At 42.5% G+C, this 18,763-nt stretch overlaps 1 protein-coding gene across 1 annotated transcript in view; it reads left to right on the top strand.

The window, feature by feature from the left end:
* Window positions 1-434: 434 nt before the first annotated feature.
* The window catches only part of LOC101862219 (probable ATP-dependent RNA helicase DDX10), a gene marked incomplete at its 3' end in the record, with an annotated part of 24,089 nt that continues 5,760 nt past the window's right edge, over window positions 435-18,763 (top strand). Inside the window, 15 exon segments of the mRNA XM_005109224.3 lie at window positions 435-978; window positions 2,619-2,682; window positions 3,498-3,628; window positions 5,231-5,389; window positions 5,881-6,001; window positions 7,051-7,165; window positions 7,488-7,584; window positions 8,183-8,287; window positions 8,899-9,061; window positions 9,366-9,450; window positions 9,835-9,936; window positions 15,217-15,304; window positions 16,000-16,079; window positions 16,930-17,139; window positions 17,923-18,013. Coding sequence (XP_005109281.2) covers window positions 805-978; window positions 2,619-2,682; window positions 3,498-3,628; window positions 5,231-5,389; window positions 5,881-6,001; window positions 7,051-7,165; window positions 7,488-7,584; window positions 8,183-8,287; window positions 8,899-9,061; window positions 9,366-9,450; window positions 9,835-9,936; window positions 15,217-15,304; window positions 16,000-16,079; window positions 16,930-17,139; window positions 17,923-18,013 — 1,785 coding nt within the window.

Raw genomic sequence — 18,763 nt, forward strand, 5'->3', positions numbered from 1 at the left:
AAAAGCAACCCCCCAAAACAAAACAAACACAAAAAACCCAAAAACCAACCCCTCAACAAACAAACATTTAAACAAGCTATACCACAAGTACAACGTAACCAAGCGATGCCCAAAATTATGATGCTAAAGTGCTCACAAATGTGGGGAAAGAATGCTTTCGGTTTGATTATTTTAAGGTACAAGAGTCCCTCTGGACGCTTTAAGTTCGTCTGTACTCTTAATACGCGAATTTATCCCACCCTCATTCATCTCATCGACATTGGCTTTAACTGAAATCTGGCCACTGGCCAGACTGGCCACTTTGTACAAACATGACGTCAGCAGGGGAGCCTACTCTCGTAGATCTAATACTCATTGCAAGGATGAAAGATCGATACGTATTTGGAATAAATATGTAGTGCGAATACCGACTGATAGATGTGAAAAACACCTCTGTCATCACTTAATTTCAGTACAAATAATGGCTATTGTAAAAGTAGGCCTCAGAGAAACAAAAATATACGTTTACTTTACTAACTATATCATACTTACTAGGTCATACGAAATCAATTTCAATACTATTAAAACATAATTTAGCATCGGTATCGAACTATTCTTTTTTATTATCAGAGATCGATCTTTGTACTTTCGTTCTCTCAATCCCATGCCTCGCTGTTGTTGTGGTGTTGAAGTGTTGAGCGTGTTCCGTGTGTGGTTTGTCTGGTTTATTCCATACCGGATAATAAGCCGACACTGATAGATCTACTGAACTATCATTATTCATATTGCTGACCAAAAAAAAGTGTTGAAGACTTTGCTGTCACAATGAAGGCGAAAATGCAGAAATTTAGTTCCCGAAAGGATAAGACGGCTTTGCCGAAGAAGAGGCAGTTTAACAAAATACAGGAAAAAAGGAAAAAACAGAAGAAGGTTACGGATGATGCTGAAATTGAAGCCCTAAGTTCAAAACTATGGCCCAATTTTGATGAAGAAAAAGAGGTACGTGTACTCTTACAGACGTAGATCTAGATCTAGTATCATACAGTATGATGTAGTCTCTGCCGTTGGTCTGAAGACAGAGTTCTCGGCGCTTTTTCGGTAGTTCCCACCCCGCAATTGTTATTCGCCGGTTTTGGCCTCAAGAGTAATGGGTTTGCCCCCCTGAATTTAACCATAATTTGACAACTTGTTAGGTTTGATATCTTAGCTCACCGCGCAGAGATATCAAACCTAACAACATGATGTAGATTACCGAAAAAGCACCTCTAGGCTCAAATAAGGGGGGTGGGAACTACCGAAAAAGCACCAAGTTCTCTACGCCTACCCTTACATTATCTCTACCTTCAACCCTAACCTAGTCCTAAGCCTAACCCATTCCAGTCAGATAAAGTATACAGTTACTTTCGATTTCCACACGGGAGTAAAAGTAAAAATTTACCCATTTTATTAAGATATTAGATTTGGATTCTAGATTAGATCTAGATTTAGATTCTAGTTAAAACTGCAATGATTTAGATAATGAATGAAGTGACTATTTCTCAGAACGCTCGGGAAAATAAACTTGACCTTTATTTCTCTGAACGGTTTCTGTTCTCGAGAGGCCTTGCGAGATTTAGGTGTCATCTTTCATTCTGCCTTTCTACGAGGACTGGGAAGAAACATTTTTTGCCTCGAATTCAATTTCTAGAGCTAGAGATTTTTAAATGTCTGAATATTCAGATCTTCAATTGTGGTTCGGGTAACGTTCCCTGGCTATACTTCATTTGAAATTGCCTTTAAAAGGTACTGCGAGAAAACAAGACTGCTCAACTTTGTCAGTAACCTATTTAGAATTTAGTCACCCTTAAAGCAAAAACTAATCCATGTAAACAAAAAAAAAATCCCTTCACGCCCCTTACACCTTATACACACGTTAAATGACATTAATGCGCGGGCGCTCACTACACACACACACACACTCGGGCCACTCCATTCACAAAACAAATTTCGAGAACGGAAAAAGTTCAGAGAAATAGAGTTCAAGTTTATTTTCCCCGAGCGTTAGGAGAAATAGGGCCGGCCTTTAGAATTTAGATAAATTAGATCCTATATCTTTGGTGACAATGGAGGATCTGATGGTGAAATAGACTCACAAGATAGCCTTCTCCTATCAATGTGGAGAAAACAATAAGGACAGCAATTGAAAGCTGCGCTTTTTGCTTCTCATCATGTCCATGGCTGTGTCTGTCTTTTGGTGCCAGTTCCCCAACTCCTTGCCACTGCAGGCCACCATCTGTCACTGTCTCTGCTGTGATAAATTCACGCAGTAGTCTCTGCCTAAGATTCCACCGCTCATGATCCCGGTTCGCTTAAAGATTCTGCTGTTGTATGAAAACAGGATTTTTACAACACAAAAGTCACCCCTAAGATCCTGCTATGAAGGACTACATTTGGCTAAGATCCGGAATTTCAGATCATGATTGCATAAAAACCTGGACAAGAGCCTCTGATCGACCAAACTGAAAATTTGTGATCATTGAACTACCTGTTGAGTCACAGATCAGGCACTCTCAGGAATGTAATCACCATGGTCTAGTGAAGTTTGTGTTGTTAGGGTATAAGTTTAATTGTAGTTTTATCCAGTTTCCTTATCTTTCCAGGAGTTGAAGCCCTCAAGCAGTATGACATTTGCAGATTTTCCACTGTCAAAGAAAACCCTCACAGGTACATGAACGGAACTTTGTTGTTGTTTTTGTTTCAGGTTGTTTTTTTTTGCTCACTCAGATTTGGGAGGTCGATTTACGGAGACGAGTAATCAAGGCCATTTTGGGAATTCCCAAACAATTTTCATTTTGTTTTCTTTTGCTGCTTATTCTTTTAGTTGTATGTTGGATTTGCAGATCTTTTATTATCCTGAAAGGGGCTTATAAATGACTTAACACAATCAGGCTCTTATAAAAGTTATAATTTGGTGAAGTTTTATTGAAGAATTGAAGCTCTTTAAAAGCAGTAAGACCAGTGTCATAGTGTAGTGGTTCGGGTGTTCACCATTACATGCTAAAGGCATGAATTCTTTTCTGTCTTAGGAAATCTATTTTATGAAGTATCGTGATTGAGTATTGCAAGATGTCTCTTGATGATAGATGTTGTTTAAAGTTTCATGTCTTATGTGAGAAGCCAGGGTGATCTTGTAGTTCCGTTCGTTTAAGTCCACGATCCATTTGTTTACATCCTGAGAAGAAATCCGGAAGTCTTGATAACCAAATAGGCAACACAAAGAACACGGATGCAACTTAACTGCAAAACATCAAATTATGGTAAAATTCAGGGGGGGGGGAGGGGGACCCCCCTCCATAATTTTATTAGGTCAGGCCCCTGTAACCCCCCTACTCTAGACTTTAACGAACGAAACTACAAAATTGCCGAAGCCAGCTCTTCCCAATTAGCTGCGAATGCCTTGTCTACATTTTTGTTGAATCTCTTACTTTGTGCCTGCAATATGGGAAGCTCATCTACTTGTTCTGTTTCTCTGACTGCAGGATTATCTGAGCAGAAATTCGTCACCCCGACAGAAATTCAAAGGGAGTCCCTCCTGTTTGCCTTGAAAGGTCATGACATACTGGGAGCTGCCAAGACGGGCTCAGGAAAAACTTTGGCTTTCCTCATCCCGGTGAGTCAAACTCATCGAGTTCAGACTACGGCTTGGAATTCCCAAAGCTGTGAATTTTATATCTGTAGTTGTTTGTCTATGCTGATTATTGTATAATATATTTGCTAACTCAATAGGTGACTGTAGGGACTAATGACTCTGATTTGTCAGTCAGAAAACAGGCATGGCAACATTTCCTCCGTTGTGGTGGGAGCAATGTTGACTCACATTGAGCTCCTGTTTTGTCATTATGTTGTTAACAAATTTGGGACAATGTCACATCTTGTCAGATTTTCCCTTCTTACCATTTGTAAATACCACAGATCTTTACTTTTGTTTAGTTGAAAGCAAAAGTTAAAGCGTTTTCTGAATAATGTGCTGTGAAATGTGGAGAAATAGCTTCAGTGGTGTCCGACCCAGCACGTGGCCACGTCTGATAGTTTTTGAGAGGTCTGATTTATCCAAGGATCAGAGCTTTTTTCCCGAAAAGTAGACTTTGATTTACAAACAGAATAGCATCTGGTCTTGTATATATACTGAATTGTTGACACACATAGACAGGGAAACATTGTTGCAGATATATTTTGAAGTTATTGATTATTGTGGCATCGGTGGCCTAGTGGTTAGGCTACCGGACTCATAATCGTGAGGTTGCGGGGTCGGGGGTTCGAGCCACGGGCCCGACGTTGTGTCCTTGGGAAAGGCACTTTACACGAATTTTCCTCACTTCACCCAGGTGGAAATGGGTACCCGGCCATAGACAGCGAAAGATCTTGTCAGTATGTTAGTGTTTTAGCGCCTATAAATGGCTGCTTGCACTGTATGCTTCCCAGGAAGTTGAGGTTGTTTCACTATGCTTTCAGGTCTGCTGGGGTAATAGTATAGATTGTGAAGCGCATAGAGCTTGCTGTTGAGCAGGGATTTGCGCTATACAAATGCTATCTATTATTATTGATGTATCGCTTTATTTGGCATTTCTCCTGGTGGTAGTACATCATCTTTCTTTAGCTGTGTTTTCTTTTGGTTACTGTACTGTCACGAACAAGGCAATCCCCAATGTCCGGATCGGATGCGGTAACAAGTTTTACTGTCGTGTAGCTGTACATGTTTGTTGTAGATGTTTGTGGTGAAACAGTTGTATAAAAGATCCACACGTCAAAGTGTTACGTCCAGTGGATGGCTACAAAAGCTGAGCAGGACAAGTTCAAGGGTTACTTACTCTCTCCCTGTACTGATATGTCAAGGGTTAAAGGTTTACTTACTTACTTACTCCCTGTACTGATATGTCAAGGGTTAAAGGTTTACTTACTCACTCTCTCCCTGTACTGATATGTCAAGGGTTAAAGGTTTACTTACTCTCTCCCTGTATGTACTGATATGTCAAGGGTTAAAGGTTTACTTACTTACTTTCTCCCTGTACTGATATGTCAAGGGTTAAAGGTTTACTTACTCACTCTCTCCCTGTACTGATATGTCAAGGGTTAAAGGTTTACTTACTTACTCTCTCCCTGTACTGATATGTCATTGGTTTGCGTGAAAAGAAAAGTCAGAAGCTTGATGGTTTGACATACAGGGTTGGGTCATTTCTATGATTGTGATTGTATTTGTTCCCCCTGGTCGCAGGTTCTGGAGCTACTGTTCAGACAGCGCTACACTCCTGGGTTTGGCCTCGCTGCGCTGATTATGTCCCCTACTAGAGAACTGGCCTATCAGTCGTTTGACATGCTCCGGAAAATGGGCAAGCACCATGACCTCTCGTTTGGATTAGTCACGGGTGGAATGGTGAGACCTTTTTCTTTTGTCTGATTTCTGTGGTTGACTGTGTGTGTTTATACTTTGCTTTCTCTCTTGTTCTCTTGTAATGCGTGTTTCACAGTGTTTTGACGGACTTGAGATTTGTTTACTAGACCCATCGCTCTAGGCTTGCTTTGAAAAAATGTTTTCACTAAGCCAGTTTTAGACACACTCATGTGGCCTTATGTACATGCAAGCACACACTGTAAAACTTTTTAGTGGTTGGTTGGCGGGTGTTCTGGTGTGGTTTGCTGCTTCTTTCCTATCAAACATCTATCGTCCTGATCTCTCCTCCTTGTTTTTTGTGTTTGTTACTGGCTTGTAACACCTCTAATCTTCGGCACTTATATGAGCTTATTGTGTTGCAAGTGCTGTTAAACTTTTACTACCTTATGCAGTTGGGAGCGCCGTTAAACCTCTACTAAAACTTTAAAAACTCTTACTAAAAAAACAAAACCTTTTTTGACCAATGTGTTTAGGGCCTGAAAGAGGAAGCCAAGAAGCTGACGAGCACCAACGTGATCATCTGTACCCCGGGCAGATTCCTGCAGCACCTAGAGCAGACGCCAAACTTTACAGCCGATGAGTTGAAAGTATTGGGTATGCCTTGCTTGCTCATTTTGTTGTTGATTGTGTTTGATTTGATTTGTAAAAACATATATGATAGTTTATGATTATAGAATTCATAATAGTAATTTCTGTTACCTTGTTTCATGTTTCCTGATCTAGCTTTCTTAGGAAAGACTTTGTTCTGTAAGTAGTAGAAGGAGCTCAGAATTTTTTTGTGTAACTTTAGAGCAATTTTTTCTTCAATGCTTGAAAAGATATCACTGCGAAGACTTCAGTTTGTATAAAATTTGAATTTTAAATGTGGGTGATAATTAAAATGCTGGAGAGGAAAGAAAACAGAAGTTGGTTAGTCCTTGGACGGTTGTTAGATATCTGTATAGTTGAGGTAAAATTTGACCAGAGTGTAAGGAAATTTGATTTGTTAGTAGTTTGTGGAGTAGTTTGACATATTGCTAGGCTCCAGTCTGGCATACAGGTATGGTACATATTTCTCCAGGCACGCTCACATATTGTCAGGCTTCAGTCTGGCATACAGCTATGGCACATATTTCTCCAGGCATGCTCACATATTGTCAGGCTTCAGTCTGGCATACAGGTATGGTACATATTTCTCCAGGCACGCTCACATATTGTCAGGCTTCAGTCTGGCATACAGGTATGGTACATATTTCTCCAGGCATGCTCACATATTGTCAGGCTCCAGTCTGCTGATGTTCCCACTTTTAGATATCCATTGCCAGTGCTCATGTTTTGATTCTGAGCTGTCTTCATAAAAACGTTAGTTTGCACATCTAAAAAGCACTACAAAGACACCCTGAAAATGTCTCCGAAGAACTTCGAGTGGAAATGAAGCTTTTTTATACTTAAAATGTGTAAAAAAAATTCCCAGCCAGAATTGGTCTCCTCGGCCGTAGCAGAAGCCACAGGTCATCGCAATCCTTATTTCTTTTCTATCTCCCTTAAACAATGTTTCCCTTTGCAGGTGCACTGGTCTTTCTCTGCCGTTGAGGAACTGTTACTGTCACAAGTGTTCAGAGACAAGTAATGTCATCTACTTCTTTTTTTTTCTTCCTTCTTAGTTTTGGATGAGGCAGACAAGATCTTGCACATGGGCTTCGCAGAAACGATGAATGCCGTACTCTCATCCCTACCCCCCCAGAGGCAGACGTTGCTGTTTTCTGCCACACAGACCAAGTAAGCTGTGGGGGAGACTGTTGTGACTTCAAACCCATTGTTTGATTGCTACACTGGTAGCTTCATGTGATCAACTAATCTTGTTATAGTGCAGTTCAAAGAAAAATTTTGTCTGGGGCATGTAAAGAAATTGGAATCATTAAAAAATAATTGTAGGATGCCCTTGCGGGTGATCAGTGACTCTCATGTACCTGCAGCTTGCGTTGTGTGAAGTAAGAATTAGGACTTCAACATGACAGTCACCGTTCATTGCTCGATGTTTTTTTTATAACATCCATGATGGTTCTGTTCTATTTTGGGATATTTCTCCACTTTCTGCCAGGAGTGTCAAAGACTTGGCCAGACTGAGTCTGAAACGGCCCGTGTACGTCTCTGTGCACGAAAAAGCAAAGGAGACAACGCCCTCTGCTCTGGAACAGGTGAGCTCAAACTTAAAGATAGATCATGAATATTGACTACGACATGAAATCTTTTTATTCTGTCAATGGAAATGACTACACAAATCACTCAATCTTTCATCCCCTGTATGGTAGCGACAACATACAAATCTTTCCCCACTCCATGGAGTGCACAACGGTGATAGTGTCTTGGGCAGAGTGCAAGTGGAAGCACGATGTGTGTGGGTGTCTGTTGGTGAAGAGCATGGCTGTCAAACTCAATCGTGAAGGGTGCCAAAACTCAAATCACACCTACCTAAGGTTACAGGCCAGACTGGATCATCACCCATTGAGCTGTGGAAAACTGCACATTTTTTAAAACAATGACGTGTATTAAAACAGGCAAAAGTTAAATTGGTGACAAATCAAGGCATACCACTTTTCTTCTTTTTTTTTCTTAAATGTTGTATTTGTTCTGAGGATAGACGGTGTTCTGTTTGTGTCTTCTGTTCCAAGCAGTTACATACTATACAAACAGATATATATGTTACATATATATCTGTTTGTATAGTTGATTGTACAGTGTTATGTTAGGACAGTCAGAGTAGTTGATGGTTTGTCTGTCTGGTGTTCCCCACAGCGCTACGTCATTTGTGAGACTGAGAGAAAGATCAACATGCTATGGTCCTTCATCATGACTCATAAACATCAGAAGATTTTGGCTTTCATGTCGTGCTGTAAACAGGTATGGTACTATATGGTGCTATATGCACACCCTTCATCAGTGTTACTTTTATGTAGCAGGTGTTTATAAATGTCGTACTCTGTAGTGTGTCGTATTCTGATGCTTTTGTGCTGTTACAAAATAAAGAATGTATTTGAACTTTGTATTATGAAACCTATTTTTGGCTGGACAGAGCTATATGGAAAGTGGCCAAAGTTGTTTATAGTTCACTCCTCTCTTTGACTGAGCTTTACAACATCAATCTTGTGAAAGTAGCAAAGAGTACCGTTGCGGACACCAACCACCCATTAAATTCGGAATATCAAACATTGTTAGAAATGAACGTTTTTTGTTTTTTTTAAACAGCGAGAACTAATAGGTAAAGAACTTTCTTCAGACTGTTATCAATGTGAGCCATTTAGCTGTTGACATGTGTGCAAGAATAACATTATTTAAAATGTTCATCCAATGATTATTCCTGTGTGTGTTGGCAAGTGTGTGTGCGTGTATGTAATTTTTTTTACAAGTGTTGTGTGATGCCACTGACCATTTATGTGCGTGTAATTTTTTCCTTATCAAAACCTGTTGAGGTTCGCTCCAAGTGTTCATTTTCCTGGTCCAAATGTGTACAGGTTCGCTACTTGTTCCAAGTGTTCAAGAAGATGCAGCCTGGGCTGACAGTGCTGTGCTTGCACGGACACATGAAGCAGAACCAGAGGATGATCGTGTACAACGCGTTCACAAACAAGCAACACGCCATCCTACTGGCCACAGATGTGGCTTCGCGTGGCTTGGGTAAGTTTTTATCTATTAGCTTTGGTAATTTCTTGCTATTGGCTTGGGTAAGTTCTTGGTAAGTTTTTTCTATGAGCTTTCTATCGGCTTGGGTAAGTGTTTTGCTATGGGCTTGGGTAAGCTCTTGCTATGGGCGAAAACATGTTTGAACAGTGAGTAAATATTGCCATATCTATTTAGGAATTTCTAAAACTTGATTTGTCTCTGGGCAAACTTTGTCGCAAAGAAATATTGTAATCATGTGTTGTCTGCCCTCAGAAGTTTATTGGGATGAAATTTCTAAAATAGATTTTCTTATCCGTAGATTTCCCTTCTGTCAGCTGGGTGCTTCAAGTGGATAAGCCGGAGAATGTGGATACCTACATCCACAGAGTGGGCCGCACAGCCAGGTTTGTGAGATGTGCACCAGAGTGTGCACTGTAGGTTTGTGAGAAGTGCACTAGTTTGTGCACTGTAGTTTTATGAAAAGTGCACTAGGTTGTTTTTATATGACAAATGTTGTATTGATGTTTTTATATAACAAATGTAGATTGATGTTTTTAAATGACTAATGTTGTATTGATGTTTTTATATGACAAATGTAAATTGATGTTTTTATATCACAAGTGTAGTATTGATGTTTTTATACGTCAAGTACAGTGTTCATGTTTTTATACAGCAAGTATAGTGTTAATGTTTTTTTATGAAGCAAGTGTAGTGTTGAACTGGATCAAGGCATAGGACAAATATCTTGATGTTGACGTTATTAACGTGTGTGAATTTCTCGCCCACAGATATGAGAAGTCGGGACAAGCTCTCATGTTCTTGCTACCCTCAGAGGAAAAACATTTGGTGGAAAATCTGGCAAAACGGAAGATCCCAATCAAGAAACTGAGGTCAGTGACTCTTGGCACTTGCTGTTTGATCTTGTCTGATCTCTTCCACACTTTGCCTTTTTTTTCTATCTACGAGATCGTTTCATTCTCCATTCGGAAAGGATTGGATTGCTCTTGATTTGCTGTGACTGAGCGATTAAAGCCTAGCGACTGAGCGATTAAAGCCTAGCGACTGAGCGATTAAAGCCTAGCGACTGAGCGATTAAAGCCTAGCGACTGAGCGATTAAAGCATAACGACTGAGCGATTAAAGCCTAGCGAATGAGCGATTAAAGCCTAGCGACTGAGCGATTAAAGCCTAGCGACTGAGCGATTAAAGCATAGCGACTGAGCAATTAAAGCCTTGCGACTGAGCGATTAAAGCCTAGCGCTTCGCTACCTCCGTATTACAAAGTTTTATCCGCTCAGTACCTAGTTTTGAGAAACTTGGCGTCAGAATTTAGAGTTTCACAATTTGTCAAGATTTTTCTAATGGAATTCTTTGTATATCTTGATAACGTCTTCAAATAATCTGGCTATTTTGATAGAGTTGACAGAACATTTGGTATCTGACCTCATGGTCGTAGTAACGCAGAACGGGCGAAAATGTCTGATAGAACTTTTAGACCTGCATGTTTGCCGACAATCGTCTGAAATCCGACAATCGCGACACGACCCGCGAACCGGCCGATGCTATCGCTAGGCCCGCCTGTATCACTATCAGTCAATGTGCGTAGTGCGAGGCTTGGCCGACTGCCAGCGTCCCCCTTTTTCTCCCGTCGGCTTCGTCGGCACTTTCGTTTTCGTGCCGACCGCCGACGCGCGCACCGCCGACTGCCGACGTCGGCGTTTCCGACATAATTGTCGGAACCTAAATAGAAATGCGAATACGAAAAAGGACGACAACTTAAATTATCTACTTTCAGTTTCGTGCTCGAGCGGCCATTTTGAATTTCGTTTGTTGACTAATTCAATTGTTCAGATCGTGTGGATTCATTCAAGTCCGACTCTCTTGTTCTAATAGAATCTAGATCTAGATATCTAGATCTAGATCTAGATTTATATAGATCATTATAGACCTCAATGGAGGATTCATATTCCAATTCTATTGTGTCAAACCCTATCATAGGTTGTGCTGTAATCTTTATATTGGTAAAAATAAGCATTTCATCAGGTGCGTGAATTGTTTATTTATTTAGTAAAGATCTAGAATCTAGATCTAGATATCTAGATCTAGAACCTAGACTCAGCTGAGTCCCTCTGTTCGGAATCGGATGCGGATTTCTAGTTCAAGGCCTATTCCTATTTGCTTGTTCTACAAGATCTAGATCTAGATTTATTTAGATTACTAGATTTCTAGATCTAGATAGATCTATATGAAGGATTCATATTATATTCCAATTCTATTGTTATTGTATCAAACATCTTTGTATCACAAAGCCATCAAAATCAAACTCTGTAGACACTCTGCCCCCACCCGTAGGAGCAAAGCCAAATGGTCCTTCAAGAAGGCTGACTGGTCGTTGTTCAATGCCCACATGGAAACAGAGACTTTAGCAAATGACATGCCTAACATGACGGACGCCACAAAATTAAACACGTGCCTAACTGAGGCCATTTTAAAAGCAGCCAAACAAAGTATCCCTAAGGGCGCTCGTAAACTTCCTAAACCCTTCTGGAATGAGGAAGCGGACAAACTGATAGAAGAAAAAGTGCAATTGAGGAAAAAAGCCATGGCAACCAAAACACGAGAAGACATTGGAAACTACCAAGAGGCGTCTAAAAGAACCACATCCCGCCTAAACGAGATGAAGCGCGACTGTTGGCGCAACTTTACCTCAGAGATGTCCCTCTCGACTGACCCTCAACAAGTCTTCCGAGTCATAAATGCCATCTCAGGCAAGAAAACCCCCTCCACCGGCAGTGCACTCACAGAAAACAATAAAACCCTAAAAGGAGATAGAAGCAAGGCTGAAGCCTTTTGCCGTGAATACGCCTCAGTCAGCCGCCTAAAACTCGACAAGGCAGACAAACACCGGCACTACCAGCTTAATGAAAAGCTTAAACTCCTCCCTATTGACCAGAACACAGGCTATGATTCTCTCCTCACCATGGCTGAACTGACAGTTTGTATAGGAAAGCTGAAAAACGGCAAATCTCCCGGGCTTGATGGTGTAACCAATGAGATGATCAAACACCTCGGACCCATCGCAAACTCTGCCCTGCTCCGTCTTTTCAACCTATCATGGGAAATGGCCATTGTCCCAAACAGCTGGCGACGTGCCAAAATCATACCAATACCCAAGAAGAATAAGCCTGCAGGAAAGATTGGGTCCTACCGCCCCATCAGTCTCACCAGCTGCCTTGCTAAGCTGATGGAGACCCTCGTCAAGAACCGCCTGATGTTCTTTCTGGAGAGTAACAACTTGCTGAGCAACAACCAATCGGGCTTCCGCAAGTTACGGTCTACTGAAGACCAAGTCCTGTGTCTAACACAACATATCTCCGATGGATTCCAGGCTCGTCCCAAAATGAAACGAACTGTGCTGGCCCTCGTGGACTTCTCGCGTGCCTTTGACAAGGTATGGCGCACGAGGTTAATGGAGAAGATGATTGAGAAATCTACTCCCAGCCGCATCACCCAATGGATAGGTTCGTTCCTCAGAGACAGATACGCCTGCGTCGAGCACGGCAACGCAACAAGCAGGCTTCGCCGTTTCGAGCAGGGAGTCCCCCAAGGCAGTGTCCTGTCCCCCACACTGTTCCTTGTCTTCATCGATGATATTGAAGCAGGCCTGCCTGAAACCGTGAAGACGGGACTCTATGCTGATGACTATACAATATACGCCACCAACGAAGACATAAATCAGGCTGAAAACAGTGTCCAAGCAGCCATAAACATACTTGAGCAGTGGGCAAAGCAAAACAAGATGGAGATCAGTACGGAGAAAACAGAGTGCACCCTCTTCACCACCAGCACCCACGAGGCCAAGCGAAAACCAACACTCTCACTCAAAGGCGCCCCCATCACCTTCAACTCCAACCCCACCTTACTTGGGGTTACACTTGATCGTACTCTATCCTCCAACGCCCACATCCAAAACCTTGAGTTAAAACTGTCCAGCAGACTTCGACCATTGAAAGCCCTTACAGGCACCACCTGGGGTGCCTCCAGGGAATGCATAAAGCCTATATATTATGCTACTTGTCGGTCAGCTATCGACTATTGTGCCCCTGCCTACATGCCTCTTGCCAAACCCTCCAATCTGCAGAAACTGGAAAGAAAGCAGAATGAAGCAGCAAGAATCATCACAGGCTGCTCAAGGGATACTCGTGTGGACAGCCTCCTCATCGAAGCAGACATTTTACCACTAAGGCATAGAGCTGATGCCTTGACTGCCATCTCATTCGAGAAGTCCATGCGTCTGCCTACAACGAACCAACGCAAAGCCTCCGCAACAAAATCAGTGCCCACGCGGACAGGCAAGTCGAACTGGAGAAAGCATGCCCAGAACCTCGTAGCCGAAACTGAACTGGATACGTACCCACGTGAGGAGCTGGTTGTTTTACCCCCCACACAACCGTGGAAGGCTGCATCATACAACGTGACTTTTAGCACCGATCTTGTCGCCGACTGCAAACGTGCTAATGAACCAGCTGTCAGGAAAGCAGCAGCAGAGGCTACAATTCGTTCGCTCCCCCTGCCCGATGTAGAAGTCTGGACTGACGGTTCAGCTGAGCACGGTACTGAGTATGGAGGAAGTGGAATACTGATCAAGACCGGCGATACCGAACTCGACCAACGTGTACCTGCGGGCCGGTATTGTTCCAGCTACAGGGCCGAGCTTGTAGCTCTCGACACAGCGCTTGACATGCTTGTGGCACTACATACAGCAGGCAACCTTCCGAACAGTGCACGCATCCATGTATACACTGATTCTAGATCAGCAGTCATGCGCCTCTCATACGGCCCTACCAACCAATCGGAAAAGGTGGCCTGCTCAATCTGGCAACATCTGCACACCCTCTGTCAACGCTCTGAATGTTCCATCCACTTACAGTGGATTCCAGGCCACGCCGGACTGGCTGGGAACGAGGAAGTTGACAGCATCGCCAAAGAAGCAACAGCGCTTACCCAGATTGACACGCCAATCGATTTCTCGACAGCTAAAGCCGTCATCCATCGATCGACCCGCGCAAAGTGGAAAAGAGAGGCGAAACCCAAACTGCCGTTTGCCCAGCCGCCGTCATTCCAGCTTGAGGCCTCGCTCAGACGACAGGACCGCCGGCTTCTCTATCAAATGAGAACTGGTGGAAAATCGCCCAAACTGAGATCATATCTCCACAAAATTGCGCCAGCAGACAACCCAGATCCGTCCTGTCGAGCCTGCAAGGAGGAGGACGAAACTATGGACCATGTGTTCCTGAGGTGTCCCGCCAGCTATCGTGCTAGAACCCGTCTGCTGGGACATTTCAGTAACCCACTTTCAGCACTTTTTAAGGACCCCCGGGCGAGTGTTGAGTTCCTGCGTGCTGTCGGCATCGCTGACCGCTTATGAAGCCACAGCGCCAGAAGAGAGAGAGAGAGAGATTGTATCAAACCCTATAGCAATGTAGATGTAAGCCATATATAGATCTAGAATCTAGATCTATATGCTCCTTGTTTGTTTTGGAGTGTGGTTTTTTAAATTAAAATTTTTAAAAATTTAGGACTTGTTTTGGCCTTTTTACATGAGTCCCGTTGCAGGTTCTTTTTGGGGGTGGGGTTAGGTCTCTTCTTTATTGTATTTGTTGGGGTGGTCGCTCGTTACTTGGATGTTCTTCCTTATGACACCCACAAAGGCTTTGGGGGGGGGGGTTGCGCAAAATTTTCAGACAATCTGGTTGAGGCTCACATGCAGGTCTAAACTTTGTCATTCTGATGTAGCCACCTGTAGATGGTTTGTTTCCTTTGAAAAGTGACTGGTAGAGGCAGGTGTTGAGTGGCTGGTAGAGGCAGGTCTTGAGTGACTGGTAGAGACAGGTGTTGAGTGACTGGTAGAGGCAGGTGTTGAGTGACTGGTAGAGGCAGGTGTTGAGTGACTGGTAGAGGCAGGTGTTGAGTGACTGGCTCGCTCTTCTTGTCTGTTGTTCTATTTGTCTTGTGACAGTCTGCTGTACTATCTGTCTTGTGAAAGTTGTGAGAATGGCAGAGCGACCAAGTACCCAAAGTATGTGTTGTGTTGGAAGACAGAACGTAAACCATTCCCACTGTTGTGACGTTTTCACTCTTTGCTCACGGCGCTTTGCGTGTATATTTCAGAGTGAACAAGAAGCAGGTGTTTGATGTGACCAAAAAGTTGGAAAGTTTGTGTGCCTCAGAACAAGAGATGAAGGCCAATGCCCAGAAGGTGAGTGTTTGGTGTCGAGGGAAAAATTTTGTATGCTTTTATACTTGTGCACATTTGTTGATGTGTTTCCTGACATATGCTTTTATACTGGTGCACATTTGTTGATGTGTTTCTTGACATATGCTTTTATACTTGTGCACATTTGTTGATGTGTTTCCTGACTCATGCTTTTATACTTGTGCACATTTGTTGATGTGTTTCCTGACTCATGCTTTTATACTTGTGCACATTTGTTGATGTGTTTCCTGACTCATGCTTTTATACTTGTGCACATTTGTTGATGTGTTTCCTGACTCATGCTTTTATACTTGTGCACATTTGTTGATGTGTTTCCTGACTCATGCTTTTCCCTCTCCACTTACAACGGATGGAGTGTAGCAATTTGGTGAAGTATGGGAATGTTTTTGAGGGATGGAGTGTAGCAATTTGGTGAAGTATGGGAATGTTTTTGAGGGATGGTGTACAATTTGGTGAAGTATGGGAATGTTTTTGAGGGATGGAGTGTGTAAATTTGGTGAAGTATGGGAATGTTTTTGAGGGATGGCGCACAGTTTGGTGAAATATGGAAATGTTTTGGACGTGATATTTTTCTATCTTGTCTTTTACTCAAACATTCATGCCCATTTCATAAATGTGGAAATACCTTTGGTTGTTGGTTGTCTGATTGTTTTCTTGACCTGCTCTTGTCACGACAGGCTTTCACGTCTGCCATGAAGACTCTGCACATCCTTGATCCAGTCGCCTTCAAAGCTGTAGATCAAGAAGCATTTGCCAGGTAAGTCTTGTCTCTCACTAAAGCGACGCTGGTGAAAAAAAGCACAACTGGTTGTTTTTACTTCCTTCCCGTCCCTCTGTTGTCTCTGTCTTCTGGTTCACTTTCCCCCTGACATATTAGGACTGCTGCAGCAACAGTAGTGTGGAGAATCTATTGTCATCTCTTAAGCACAAACTGTAATGGCAAAGGTTGGAATGGGGAGGGGGGGGGGGGGTCAGTGGAGGCGTGTGTAGTATGGTACGGAGGTGAAAGGTTTTTGTTGGCACACCAAAAGTGATATGGTAATTGTAATACAAGATTGTTCCACATAAGGACAAGGGTTTGTTGGTGTGGTCAGCTGGTCACTACTTAAGGCAGTGTTACTTTATGATTGTAATGATGAGTGACATTCTGCGATGGGGAACATTCTTGTGTGTTTTACGTGGTTGGTTAGGTCTACGAGGTAGAGTAGGAAGAACCGTTGCTGCCATTTGTGTCAAAATTTTACTCTTGGTGTCTGTCTGAATGATTTGGGTGAAGCACACAGCCAGGAGGAAGATGGTGGGATGAGAGAGAAGAGATAACAGTGAAGAGTGTTCCTCTCTAACCCGGCACACAGGTCTTACAGTCAACTCAATTCTTCTTCCGTTTTCGTTGTTTTGAGATTTGTTCTCTGATTTCTTTTAGTTGATATCTATAACAATTTTGTACAATAAGCTCCTAGTTTTTTGTTTGGTCTGGTATGTATTTGTGTCCATTTGCCTTTGTTCATAGAAGAGTTACTTGTCAGTGTGGCAGTAAGTGTAATTGAGGAAAAATTTGAACAAATTATTTTGCATTGATAACCAGATTGGAAAATAATTTATTTCAGATCGTTGGGTCTAGTCCAGGCTCCACGACTTCCTGTCGCGAAGAAGCGGAAAGCTCAGCCAGTCTCAGGTGCTGAGGCAAAAGCTGCCGGCAACGAGAGTGACGAGGATTCTGACAGTGAAAGTGAGGACGATGACGAGGAGGAGGAAGGCGAGAGTGAGGAGGAGGAGGAAAAGGAAGGAATCTCACAAGCTGGAGGGAAAGATACCAAGTAGGCAAAGATTGATAGATATCTACTCTTCATAGGAAAAAAATTAATGTCGCCTCGGTTATACTTATTTGTTCCAAGTTTTGTTGAAATTGGTCGCATGATGACCATGATTGGTACTTTTTTTTTTTAGACGCCCTGTATTATCTGAAAATGCTCGGTGGGGGTGGGAGGGGGGGCGGGGTTGCATGTTAGTGTGCTGTGGAAACATCTTTAGGGAGACGTAATCAAAAGTAATGCAATTGATCCAGGGGATTATCACATGTGGCTGCTGCTTGCTTATTGGGTGGAACTTTACAGATAGTTGTCTGCTTATTGGGTGGAATGTTACAGGAAGTTGTCTGCTTTCCTTAGTTCATTCAGTTTGAGAAAGTACTAATGCTTATAATAATCACTTCCAAAGCAACTGTCCACGAACTTTGGGGGGGGGCTTTTTTTCAATTCCCAGATATGTCTAAGAAATTCTAGGGGATCTTGTGTGCCGGGCTTTTGCCCTATGAATGGGAGTGTATTAGGAAAGGTATGACGAGGGTGTCATTTTTTTCTTGCTTTCCAGTGGTTTTATTTAGTAAGAATGTAGAAATGGAGTAGTTTTCTTTCTCTCTAAAGCCAATGGCATTTTATGGAGGTTTCTTGGAGTAGGCATAATCTCTTCTCGTGGAAAAATGTAGCAAAGTAAGGTGGCTACAGTCAGAGGTGAAGTTGTTGTATTTTTAGAAGAAAGCTGCGTGCACTTGTGCAAGTTCTCCTGTTTAGTGTTTGTCGTCGTCTTTTTCTGTCCTGTAGATTCATGGTGGACAGCGAGGATGAAGACGAGGGCTCCTTCTACGATGTGGTCAAAGATGTGGAGGTGGCCGCAGGGGATCAGCAGGAGGAGGTCAGTTGTTGCGTACCGTCACTGGGAAGTCACTGGGAATGTATTGTGTGAAGTCACTGTGAAGTCACTGGGAATATATTGTTTAGGGTCATTGTGAATATATTGTGTGAGGTCACTGGGAATATATTGTGTGAGGTCACTGGGAATAAATTGTGTGAAGTCACTGGGAATATATTGTGTGAGGTCACTGTGAATGTATTGTGTGAGGTCACTGGGAATGTATTGTGTGAAGTCACTGGGAATATATTGTGTGAGGTCACTGGGAATATATTGTGTGAGGTCACTGGGAATGTATTGTGTGAAGTCACTGGGAATATATTGTGTGAGGTCACTGGGAATATATTGTGTGAAGTCACTGGGAAGTCACTGGGAATGTATTGTGGGAAGTCACTGGGAATGTATTGTGTGAAGTCACTGGGAATGTATTCTGGGAAGTCACTGGGAATGTATTGTGTGAGGTCACTGGGAATATATTGTGTGGGGTCACTGGGAATATATTGTGTGAAGTCACTGGGAATATATTGTTTAAGGTCACTGGGAATAAATTGTTTGAATGAATTATTGCTTTGTTATATAAACTTTCTGAATGTAAGTAGACAACAATGACCTCTGGCCCTTTTGTCTTTTGTAAGGTTTGTTGTTTTTTTGGAGGGGGCGGCAGGCGGCATTAGTTTTTGCCTTTTGGGTGTTTTTTTACTGTTGGGGGGGGATGGGGGTTGTAATTAGCTTTGATCTATTATACGGTTATGG

The sequence above is a fragment of the Aplysia californica genome, unplaced genomic scaffold, assembly GCF_000002075.1.
Source record: "Aplysia californica isolate F4 #8 unplaced genomic scaffold, AplCal3.0 scaffold00756, whole genome shotgun sequence".
Taxonomy (NCBI): domain Eukaryota; kingdom Metazoa; phylum Mollusca; class Gastropoda; order Aplysiida; family Aplysiidae; genus Aplysia; species Aplysia californica.